The sequence below is a fragment of the Cuculus canorus genome, chromosome 24 (assembly GCF_017976375.1).
Source record: "Cuculus canorus isolate bCucCan1 chromosome 24, bCucCan1.pri, whole genome shotgun sequence".
NCBI classification, from domain to species: Eukaryota; Metazoa; Chordata; class Aves; order Cuculiformes; family Cuculidae; genus Cuculus; species Cuculus canorus.
Window position 1 is genome coordinate 2,261,334 of NC_071424.1, and position 12,418 is coordinate 2,273,751.

The 12,418-nt window shown below is 51.4% G+C and overlaps 1 protein-coding gene across 1 annotated transcript; it reads right to left on the reverse strand.

Moving 5' to 3' along the window:
• Positions 1–494: 494 nt before the first annotated feature.
• On the reverse strand, positions 495–5,972 carry GUCA1A (guanylate cyclase activator 1A). The gene is made up of 4 exons (XM_009561758.2): positions 5,670–5,972; positions 3,292–3,441; positions 2,687–2,777; positions 495–2,001 (listed from the first exon to the last, which is right to left on the reverse strand). Exons 1-4 carry the CDS (start codon positions 5,865–5,867, stop codon positions 1,841–1,843), a joined length of 600 nt encoding a protein of 199 aa, XP_009560053.1. The 5' UTR covers positions 5,868–5,972; the 3' UTR covers positions 495–1,840.
• Positions 5,973–12,418: the final 6,446 nt, after the last annotated feature.

Here is a 12,418-nt window from a genome sequence, read left to right on the forward strand (position 1 = left end):
CCTCCAATCATCTTTGTAGCCTCCTCTGCTCTCAATCACATCATCCCCCATCGTGTACTGAAAATGGGGATTGCCCCAATCCAGGCGCAGGACCTTACATTTTCAGGGATTTGAGGATTTTCAGGATATGGTTTCATTGGCATGATGGGGCTGGGCTGACGGTGGGACTGGATGAGCTTAGAGGTCTTTTCCAACCTTAATGATTCCGTGAGGCTATAAATTCTGCTGCAAGGAGTGTTGGACACTGGGTAAACAGCTCAACTGAGCTCCAAGAAGCCCATTGCAGCTTAATCTCTCGCAGTGCCATAACTGCTGGCCCATCAAAGGGTTCCTTTCTGTGGCCTTCTGGTTTGTGTGCCCATCCCACAGCGCCGGAGTGTGAAGCAGGCTGCCAGAGGGAGGTTTCTGCACTTACATGAGAGACTCTGTCCTACTGAAGACAGAATGATTTATTGAAAGAGAGAAAAAGTACAACCTTGAATAATATTGTACAATATCTTTATTAGTTCGCTATAAGATTGGAAGTACAAAAGCTTCCAGGTAAAATGGTCAAATGAAAAAGATGTGCAGGAAGAAGAGTCAGTTGCTTATGAATTGCAAGAATCCAGTGCTAAATAACAAGTCTTTCAGCTGGGCAAGATATCCTTCCCGCTGTCCTGTATTGCCTCACCGTGCCTGAAACTTGTTCCAATCGGATGAGGAAACTCCTCTCGAGGAGCAGCCAAGGCGCAGCCCCGGCTCGGTGCAGGACGGTGGGTGGTGTGGGGGCGAAGCCGCTGCTCTCGCAGCCTCCGTTGTGCGTGTGCTGGGTCCTGGGTGCAGTCCCTGCTCATGGGTAATTAGCACCGGCCGACAAGGTTGCTGTCCCAGGATACAGTAATAAGGGGTGACTGGGTTTTATTCCATGGGAGACAATTCCTGAGCCCACTTGGAGGTTGTGGTACCCGTTGCTGCTCAGGAATGCTCGGGTACGTGCAGATGCTCGTGGTGCAGACGCTGCCTCTGGCCCCTCTCCGGTGGTTCTCCCCTCTGAGCTCCACGCAGATGATTTGCTGCCGTTGCAGCCAAAGCCACGCGATGCTCAAGGATGCCACGGAGAGTAACTCGCAGGAGAGGTTGTTGTATAGGAGATAGGACATGCAGGAATAGTCCTACAGACATCTAAATCTTCTCCATGGTGGGTTTCTGCCATTGCAGCCTTTCCTACTTCAAGGAGAACCATTCCCTGAAAGTTCAGCTAGTTGTTAAAAAAGGCACCATTGTATGTTTTTAATGCTTTTAAACAAAGAATAGCCACTGCGTTCACCACTCCGCTGCTCTCCTTTTTCTAGCTCGGATATTTTTACCTTTCATTATCACTAATGATTGCTAATATAATTATAACAAATCGCAGAACAAGTGACCAAAACTGCTGATCTCCTGCTCTAGAAATGTATATGGGAAGAGAAGGTTTGAGTCTGCTTTCTAGGTGTCCCTGGGGACCCCCTCGCCCCAGGCAAAGCACTGGGCAGCCCTGGGGTTCGTCCCCCGCGGACACTGCTGTTGCCCGTGGCCTTGGCGTGAATTTTGAGGCTTTCTCCATGCCTTATCTGCCTCTCCTCTCGCCGGCTGGTGCGGTGGTATGGCCAGGGCGGTGCCTGGTGATCTCCAGTCTTCCCCAGCCCATCAGCCAGGGGAGCAGTGCCTTCAGAGCAGATCCCGGTCCCTGCACTAGCGGGATAGTCTATTGCTTGTTGCACCGGCGCTGGGACAGCTCACCAGTTCCCACAACCACAACTCGATTTGTTTTAATAATGCAAAGGGGAGAAAGTAGAGATGGAGAGGAACGCGTCCCAGGAGCCTACTGGGCAGCGTTCGCTGCCTGCTCCTTTTCTTGTGGGTTCTGCCCATCGTTCTGGATCAGTTGGACGATGTGGGTCAGGTCCAGGCTGCGGGTGAGGATGTCGAGCAGCACTTCATCCTTCTGTACCCCATCCATGAACTCTTCCAGGGAGAGCTCGCCTGCGAGAGCACGGTCAGAAAAGGTCAGTGAAATCCTGCAGCCTTTCTTTCATTGCCTATGGAAAAGCTGGGGGGGGGGGCTCTTGGTCAGGGAGCACAGGAACAGGGCGAACGGGAAGGCTTTTTAGTTAAAAGAGGGGAGATTGAGATGAGATCTTGAGAAGAGATGTTCTCCTGTGAGGGTGGGGAGGCCCTGGCCCAGGTTGCCCAGAGCAGTGGTGCTGCCCCATCCCTGGAGGGGTTCCAGGCCAGGTTGGATGGGGCTTGGAGCCCCTGAGCCAGTGGGAGGTGTCCCTGCCCATGGCAGGGGTGGAACTGGATGGGCTTTGAGGTCCCTTCCAACCCAAACCATTCCATGATTCTTCTCCCTCCCCCAGCAGCCTCAGAGCAGCCTCCCAGGAGTCTCACAGACATAAAACAGAGCCCTTTGTGAGGTCCCTGGTCTGTGTCTTGTTTACCCCTAAACCCCACGCAGATGCCCACCCTGCCAGGATGGAGAAGGAGAGTTTGCAGTGTCCCCTCAGGTTGGCTGCAGCCCATGGGAGCTAAACCTTCACGCAGAGCCGCTCTCTGCAGGCTCCCCCCTGATGTCCTGCTCTTTGGGACATCCAGGACCTGGCAGACCGAACTGCAGGTAAGGGAGGAGTGGGAGCCGTAGTTGGCATCACGTAAGCAAGTTCCTTACCGTCTCCATTTATATCAATTTTGTCAAACACCATGTTTGTGAATTCCTCAGCCGTCATCGTTTCGTTGCATCGATTGATGGCCCGAATAGCCTGGAGAGAAAGGACACAGAGAACAAGGACTGAGCGCTGTGGGCTTTGTGTATCCGTCGGTACAAGTGGTAAGCAACCTGACACGAGAAACCAAACTTTTCTGCAGGAATAAGTCCTTTCTAAAAAACCGGAGACTAAAATAACTTAAAAAGGCAATCAATGCATTAAAAGATTAAGCAGGCACACTGGGATAAGCCAGTTCACCTCTGGAAATCCTTAGATTAAAGCCAAGTGCTTATCTGAGCCTGGGTTTCGGTGGCTGTGGTTAAACATGGGGCCGCTGCGTGTCGGAGCGTGCAGGTGCCGTGGGGCGCGGGGCGTTGAGACGGGTCTGGCCAGGAGGCCAACCCGGTGGGAGGACACGCAGAGGACACACAGCCGGTTTGGGCAGTGCCTACTAATGTACCAGGGAGTTGTCTTTCAGGCTGGAATATTCCTATTACGATCTCTCTGTCTACCTGTGCTTAATAACCATCGTCTGTGAAAGAAGGTGGAAAAAGCAGAGGCCACTCACTTTGATGATGTTCAGCAGTTCTCCCCGGTCAATGCAGCCGTTCCCATCCACATCGTAAAGCTTGAAATACCATCGCAGCTTCTGATCCACCTTCCCTTTCAGGACCAGACTCAGGGCTGCCACATACTCCATAAAATCTATGTAGCCATCCTAAAGGCAGAAGGTAAGAAGCCAGGTGAGATTAGAAGCCAAGAGTCAGGCAGTAAGTGATTTTCCTGGTCATTTATGGAAGTTCCTACTGGAAGCAGGTGGCTGGCATCTTGAGGGCAGGGGTTAGGGAGCACAGCAGAAGGGGCTTGGCTGATGTTTGGACTGGATGATCTCAGAGGTCTTTTCCATCCTTAACAATTCCATGTATCTCCTGCACACCCACAGTTAAAGCCAATGTGTTCTATGGTGAGGGCTCCACATTGAGCTGTGCAGAGCCATTATAGGTTGATAATGAACAAACCTGGTGTCTACACGTGGCGTGGGGACTAACGAAGCCTCGAAAGCCTGCCTGTGCTGAAGGAATTGCTTTGTGCAAAGCAGTGATAACTCAGAGGTCAAAGAGAAACAGGCTTACGGAGATGAACTCTGAGGGATTACCTAATGTCATCCTGTCTGCACACACCTACAGCTCTCTCCTGCTGCGCAGGGACCTCGCACGCAAACCACCAGGAGAGGAAAAAAACCCAGGAATTGTCTCAGCATGTTGCTGACGTCTTGGGCTGGCAATGCTGCTCTATCCCTGTGCCATTTGTGTGCCTGCTTCGCGTTTGGTCCCATCAAAAGCACATTTTTATCTCTGCCTTTCCTCCTAGGGGTTTGCCCATCACTGGCTGTGGCATTAGGGTTTTTCAGCTGGGTACGCAGAGAGCTCACCAGCCATAAGCTGGGCTGGGGTGAGCCCACGTGCCACCAACCCACCTCCAGCCACCCCCTTGTGATGCCCACAGCTCTGAGGAAACCTGCTAAAACATGGATTGCCCACCACGGAGCATCTCAACAGCACAGACCATTGAGATACAAAGCGCTTTGGAGGAACAGGCTGCCCAGGGCGTTGGTGAAGTCTCCATCCCTGGAGGGGTTCGAAGAACGTGTGGCTGTGGCACTTCAGGACATGGTTTAGTAGGTATGATGGGGCTGGGCTGAAGGTTGGACTGGATGAGCTCAGATTCTCTGGAAATGGCACGTACTGTAAGCCACGGAAAGCCTTTGGGAGGGAATAAGCCAGGGTTTTGTCAATGAACAAAGCCACCGCACTGCGGGGCCGGTTCAAGAAGAGATCATCTGCTTTATCCTGCTGCTGCAGCAGCCAGATTAGGTATAAATAGCTCCTGAGCCCCATTCCCAGCAGGATTTCCTGCGCATCAATTCCCTTTCCAGGCATGCATTCAAACACGGGGCAGTGAGCGAGGGAAAGGCCAAGCACAAACCAAACACCTGAAGGATTTGGGGTCTGAACTGTATTGTTTTAGTGGGATTAAGCCCCACTAAAGCCCTTCGAGTTGCCATAAAGTATATTCCTCTTCCCACAGGAGGTGCAATTGCAAACCATTTGCAAGTAAAGGAGGATGTTGTTTCCTCTCAGAGACTCAGCATCCATCTGTTTCCCTGGCACGGCTTCTGAGCCGGGAGAACAGCGCTCCAGGACTGCCCTGCTCTGAGGTCCAGCCCAGCCACAGCCCCGGGTGCAAAGCCTCTCGTGCAGGGATGGAAGAGCCTGAACTCCTTATCGGATGGGACTGAGCCCAGGTAATAAAATCAATGAGAGTGTAATCCATTTGTATATGAAAACAATAGAAAACCAATCCCGCTCTGTTCTGTAAACCAATGTTCACGCCACGCTGCGCGGCTTGGGAACACGCTGTTCCGGCAGGAATTCAGCGCTCCTTCTCCCGAGGCTCACTTGTTCCTCACTGTCACAGCATGCAATATCAAAGGATTAAAGGACATTTCATTTTAAAGGAATCCCAGAGCAACAGATAAACCCCCACAATTTGAGTATCTTAAAAGGGAAATTGTGGCTGCCCCATCCCTGGAGGGGTTCCAGGCCAGGTTGGATGGGGCTTGGAGCCCCTGAGCCAGTGGGAGGTGTCCCTGCCCATGGCAGGGGTGGGACTGGATGGGCTTTGAGGTCCCTTCCAACCCAAGCCATTCCTTGACTCTACGACATCACTTCTGAGAGAAGTTTATTTTCTCCCAGAACGGTCAGCATGCAAGGAGTTTCTGGTGACATTTTTCACCTTTTATAACTGATTTTACAATTTCTGAGGCCCCAGAGGGTCAGACCAGGCACACGTGGACACACATCTACTTTGCATACACCCAAATACACCACACGCCAGCGCAGACAGGGAGCAGAGCGCAGCCCGAGTGGGAAGGACAATATTTACCTTATTAAAGTCAAACGTCTCAAACATTTGCTCAACGTATTTGTTCGCTGACGGACTCAGGTTTTTCAAGCCAAAAAACTGTTTGAACTCATAGAGGGTGAGTTGGCCAGAAGGACACTCCGTCATGAACTTCTTGTACCACTGGTGGCATTCGGTAGTGCTCAGCTCCTCCACAGATTTCCCATCCATGTTCCCCATCTCCACACCAAACGCTGGTCACTTTGCAGCAAAAATTGGTTGTCTTCTGGAATTTAAGGGCTTGCCTTTGAATTCTGCTTCTTGTCTTTCAAGTCCAAATGTCCCGATCACCGTATCCGGAAAAACCAAACTGCCTTGTGCATGAGCTGTCCTGATTCAGTGCTGGTGGTGATGGAAGCAGAAGACAGCTCTCGACAGGAAAACTCAAAAGCACAAAACCTTCTTCAAACAGGAGGGTGACATTTAAGTACCCTGCAAATCCCTTCCTGGCCAATGAGGCTCAGGGGGGTGATGGGCTCCTGCCAGGCATTAGGAGTTTGGGGTTAAAAATAGAAAGGAGGTAAAATGGGAAAGTCTTGGAGATTACAGGGCTAGCAGGAGATTATAGGGGTGGAATTTTCTCCGTGATGGTGTAATCTCCTAATCCACTTCATTTATGATTTTGAGTGGGGTCAGATGAGCAATAACTGTTTCACCAGTATTAGAGTAAGAAGAAAGAGAGAAAGCCGCTCAAGGCCTCTGTAGTGTTACTGTTTTGTCTCCCTGAGACTTGTTTTGGCCAGAGGGTTTCTAGACGGGGCCCTTCATTTGAGCCTGAAATTCAGAGAGGGAAGCATCCTTGCAGCCCCTGTAAGAGGTGCGGTATCGGAGTGCATTTGGTGCGCTGAGCCAAACATAGAAACATAATTGAGTTGAATGGTAAAGCTTTAAGTGCTCTAAATGCAGACACCAGATGTTACGATGACTTCCTGAAGGGAAAACCTCCTCTCCATCCAACTGCCAGGTCCCCTTGTTCACTCCTCTGGTCCTGCCAGGCAATAGTTTCTCCCACGGAATCGCCCCATGCATCCTGGCATCCCATCCTGGCTGCTGCGCTGGGACCGGTAGAGTAGAATGCAGCTTTGATTTCCATTTATGATGAATTGCCACGAAAAACTCTGTGTCAACAGGACCAAAACTGATGTTATTTTGGCCCTGACACACAGCATTCAGGGATAGACTGTGAGATCAAAAAGTAGATCCTCCACTAGTGATGAAATGGGTGCGAATACTGGATCTCCACCCACAGAATCTGTCCCATAACACTTCCATTTTCATATCTGATGACTTTAAGACAAAAAGACTGGCTGGCTCTCACGCACTGCGGAGCTTAGTGTTGCTTCCGCACCGAAGGAAATTAGGAACAACTGTGCTAAAGCAGGTGGCATTACACAATGGTGAATCAGTTATGAAAAAGGAATTAGGCTGAGGAACACTAATTGGATGCTCTAATCCTGAAGCTCACCAGCGAGGTGAGCTGTCACCGAGTGCCCTGGGCTCTGACCCAAGGGGACATGGCTGGGGTCACCCGTCTTGAAGCACTGAGAGGGGTTGAGGTAGCTGAGCATTCATTAGTAGCAGAAATGTTGTGCATTAAACGTGGCTATGGGCTCACCAACTGTTTCAAGCATTTGCTAATGGTGCATCCAGTTCCCCAAATGAGCAATGCAAAAGCTGAATCATTTCATGCTGCGTTCCAGGGAAAAGCTGTAGGGGCATGTCAGATGAATTTCAGCTCCTATTGCTGTCTCATTTGGAGTGAAACCTGCTTTTCCATTCGCTGAGAACAATACTTTGCCTGCATCTAGCTTAGGGAAAGAAGTCCTTGCAAAAAGGGAGCAGAATTTACACTCAGCTGAAGAAGCTGGTGAACCCTTTCCAGGTTTTGCAGTGTGTGCTAAGGCCAGGCTTGTGCAGATGAGCAGGACTGGCCATTCCTGGAGCGCTATGTGCTGCCGACACCCAGTACCTCCATGAAAACAGTTGGAATAAATGCCAGGACAAGTCAGACTGGGTTTTTAGAGCAAAACCCACACCGCATGTTTTTCTGGGGAGCAGTGACATGGTCTCACCGCTCATTCCTCGGCTCACGTGCTCGCTGCTGGTTGTAAATCACACACTCTGTGGGAAGCTGAAGGCACAGTTGTCTCTGGTTTCATTGCTTAGGGTTTATTGCTCTCAGCTATCACTTTGTGCTCGGGATGGATCCCCATTTCACAATGTTTGCACTCGAGATGTCCATCACCTTCTTGGTGTGATCGGTGCTGCGGTTGTAGCGGTACCCTCAGGTTGGCTTCTGTGCGGTGTAGAAGGGTCTGTACGAGTTGGAGATGCGTGGATTGTAGAAGACAAACTTGAAGGAGTCAGGCTGACGGCCCCAAAGTAGGCAATGAAAGGCATGAAGCGAGTGTCCAAAGTCTGGTCCTTGTGGTGATGTGCTGGAGGCTGCTGGCGTGTTGGGGTGGGCGTGAGAGACCTCCTGTATTGCCTTGGTGTCCTCCATCCCTTTTGGTCTCCTGCGGTTTTTGCCGGAGGCTTCTGGTGGAGCCAAGAACCCAGACAAATGTATTGCAGTTGCCTCCACAATTTGTCATCCTCATCAGAGCTTAAGGTTCTGACATGAGTTGTGTGCTGGTGACCAAAATAAAACCAGGAGAGCTTAGGGAGAGCCAGAGGGCTTGTGCTGGCTGTAAGGACAGTCAACAGAGGGCAAATGCTGAGAGGTCAGATATTTACACTCTTTGGCTAAAAATCTAAGGTGGTGTTATTTAAAGAGAAAGTGAAAATCAAATGAACTGGAAATAAGGCAGCGACTTACTGAAAAAGTAAAGTGTACTGAGAGAACGCACACGATGAGAGTCGAAGGTCTTGATTCTCTCTTGCATTTCAGCTGGTTATTTGTGACAGTGCAGAGTGAATATAAAGCTTTTGATGTTCCTGCTGTCGGTCTGACCTGCCTTACGCATTCATCACTTGAGGGTGATATGGCTGGACTTGATGATCTTAGAGGTCTTTTCCAACCTTAATGATTCTATACGAAGTCTTGGCACAGAGGAGCCCCTGGCCCAGATCAAGGTTTCATTTCTAATAGCTATAAACGACAGAAATACACGCTCCTCGTAGAGTCTTCTCCAAACCACAGCTGTGACAAACCAGTCTTGCCCCACAAGACAGGGGTCTCACTGATGGCAAACACGTAGCACCATGCTTTGCAAACGCAGCTCAGAAGGCTTCTGGTCCCTCTGCAGGGACCTAACACCACCCTGCGCCCCTTCTCACCATCCTAATTGGTTTTGCCGTAACTCTTAGTGGATATTTCCCCCCCAAATGGGAAAAATAGGTTTGCTGACTCTTGTGAGGCAAGCTCTTCCTTGTCATCAGCTGGGTCACATCTCAGAAGCCTTGGAGCACTGTCAGTGCCATCAGTGAGCGTGGGGGACCGAGAATCACAGAAACAGCCCATTTTGTCACTCATGGCTGCTCCAAGGCCGTGCTTGACTGGGAAAAGCATTTCTGCTGCTATTATTTAACCATGACTCAGTTATCTTGTTTTCGTTGATGACACCTCTGCGCTCATGGAAACTCACTCTCCCCCTGGCAATTATCCGATTTACTCCCAGGCGTCCTAAATAAATGCTTTGCTGCCTTGTGCTTTATTTTTAACCTGGTAAAGAGGTTTCCTAGTTTCCGTGACGCTTTGCCTTACTTGCTGCTCTATTTCTGTTCCCTGTAGGTGGCTCTGAGCACTGGCCTCTAAACCTATTAGAGGGGAACACCCGCAAATTGGTTAGAAATCTCTTTAAAGCCTTGGAGGGAAATTACCAGATCTGTCCCCTGGGTTCACTACCTCTTTTTGTCACTCATTTCCTCAAGATAGCCTCCTGGCAGATGCTTGAAAGGCTCCGTTGCTGGAGCTCAGGACAAATGTTGCGTCAGCAGTTACTGCTGCAAGGAATCATCAGTCCTTTTTTTCCACAGGGTATAAAATAGTGGGATTTTGACTCCCGAAGAGCAGATTTTACGCCATATCAGCGTGATTTGTGTATCCCCGCTCGGAACACACTTGCGTTTGTTCAGAAGTTCTTCACCTCGATGCATGATTATAACACATGGCTTTTCTCACTTTGGAAGATAAGGGACAAGTACGCACACGACTGCGCTGCCGCAAGTGCATCCACCCAGCAGGGAGGCATTAACGCTATTAAAGCATCGGGGTGTGGAGGTGAAGCCGTAGCTACTTTGAAAACCCAACTGCTAAGTCACGTAGATGCTTTTGAGACGGGCAAGCCTTGCCGGCTCTTGGCAGAACAGGGCTGGTGGTCATTGCCGGTGACGCGCAGGACACCACGCCAGGCAGTGTCAAGCGTCAGGCTTTGCTCTTGTGATGGGGTCTGTCTGCGCTGGGGGTTAAAACTTGACAGAAATATCCTTCGTGCCCGGGTGAGAGCACCCTCTTACGTGATCACCCTCTTGGAGGGGAAGCACCAGCTCAATGTCCACAGCGCTATTTATGGCACTACCGGAGCTCTGTGCCTGAATTTAGAGTCCCACCTAATCCTATTGCATTCAGTCATACCTTTAGAGATCCCTAATCCCTCCCAAATTGTTTGTTGTCTCCCCGGGGAGATTCCCCACGGGTCGGGTCACAGAGAGAAGAGTGACTTCGATAAGCAGCAAAGCACGAAGGGTTCAGACATCCATCAAAGCGTCCCCCTGGGCAGCTGTGGTGCCGCCAGGAGTCCCCACTCCCACGCTCGTCCCTGCGGAGCCATCGCAGGACTATCAGGTGCCGTTTGCTCTCTGCCCTTATCAGCAGAGCAGCCGGGTGGATTTGTGCAGCAGGGGAGGGATGATGCATCACGCTGACACCTTTTTGTCCTGGCCACCCATAGGCAAGGGTCTTCCAAACCCCTTCCTACGGGAATGGGAGTCCCTCCTGCCAAACCGTGAGCCAAGGGCTCCCAGCTGCGAGGTCACGTCCTTGGGCTGCCTGGCGTGGGGCTGGAGGCAGCGCTGGCAGGGCCATCACGGACACCCAGAGCCATTGGGACACCCGAGGTGTCACCGGGGTGGTGGCTGTCACCAGGCTGAGCAGAGCTCCTCGGGCAAAGGGTGCAGGGGGTTGGGAATTAGGAGGGTGCTGTTTCTCCAGAGCTGATGGGACAGGGGAAGCGTTGCATCCTGATGGAAACCAGCACTGCTGCCCATCCAGACGGAGCACTCTGGGCTGCTCTGCTGGCCCTGCCACCCCCACCAAAACATGGCTTTGGCAGCACAGACCTGTTCCCCACCACAAACACGAGCTGTTCCTCTTTCCACAGGTGCTTTTAGCTGTTCTGCAGCCACACACGAGGGTTTCTCCTCCCATCCCTCCCTCCCTCTTTTGGGTCCGGCTGGGAACTGCGCTGCACAAGCACTTTGCACACCTGCAAAGTCAGATCTGCCATGCGGCTCCTCACATTGATGCAAAGGCAGATTGTACTGGGGTGTTTACCCATCTCAGGATCAAAGGCAGCCCCACACCACGGTGCCTTACATCAGAGCAGCGCTCACATTGCCATTTCTATGCTATAAAGCCTGCTGGTGATATTCCCAGTGCTTCCCAGTGCTTTGTGCCCAGCCCAGCCCACCGGTTCCTGGAGCTGAGTGGCCTCTGTCGCTCAGGAGACTGCAGCAAAGTGAAAGTTGTCCCCTAAAAACACATCCCTGCCACCAACGAGGGCATCTTCTCTGCGTCCTTGGGGTTTGCACTGCAGAAGTCAGCCCAGCGCCACACCTAGCACATTCTTCTTGCTGGTCCTGAGCTGCTTCTGAGGGAGGTTCGTGCTTTCCTGGGAGGCTCTTTTGGAATTGTTCAGCAGCTTGTGTTCACTGGGCTAATAAATTCACCTCAAAACACACATCCCTTCATGTTGTGAGGAGGATGTTTTCTTACGCTCACCACCCAGGGTGAGGCAGAAGCGTCGTCGGTGGGGTGGCACGGGTGCAGCTCTGGATTCCTCCTGCCCCAGGGTAGAAGAACACCTTGGGAGCAGCTGTCAGCGAGCTGAATCATGCTTTCCCATTCCCACAGAGCATCGCCACAGCCCTGCAGCCCCTTTGAAGTCTCTCTAGTTTTGTGGGACACCTTCCTGCAGGAGTCTAAGGTTCCTCATTCCATGGATTTTATTGGCTTCTTTTCTTAAAATAGTTCCCCTTTTCCTTCCCCTTTTCCCTGACCTTATCTCTCTTCTTATGGTGCTCAGTTCACTCCATAAAAGACTGGATGTCAAGAATGGTGCAAACCTCGCCTGTCTTCATAGAATCATGGAATCATGGAGTGGTTTGGGTTGGAAGGGACCTCAAAGCCCATCCAGTCCCACCCTCTGCCATGGGCAGGGACACCTCCCACTGGATCAGGGGCTCCAAGCTCCATCCAACCTGGCCTGGAACCCCTCCAGGGATGGGAAGATCTCAGCAGAACTGCAGTTGCGGGTCCCCGCGCTTTGTTCCCTGCACAGAGAGCTCCAGGCGTGCAGCACTTGGATTCTTGCAGGATTAGTCCCTCTCCCTGTCTCACCCAAAGCGCAGTTAAGATAACTGTCCCGCTAATTGCAGCCCTTGCACATGGAGCCGTCCCTCCGGCATCGCCTGCTGCTCCTAGAGCAGATTTCTGGGAGCTGGGCACAGGCTGCCCATGGAGCCTCCTCCATCCCAGCTGGGAAACGGCATCCAACAAGCTGGATGGAGCT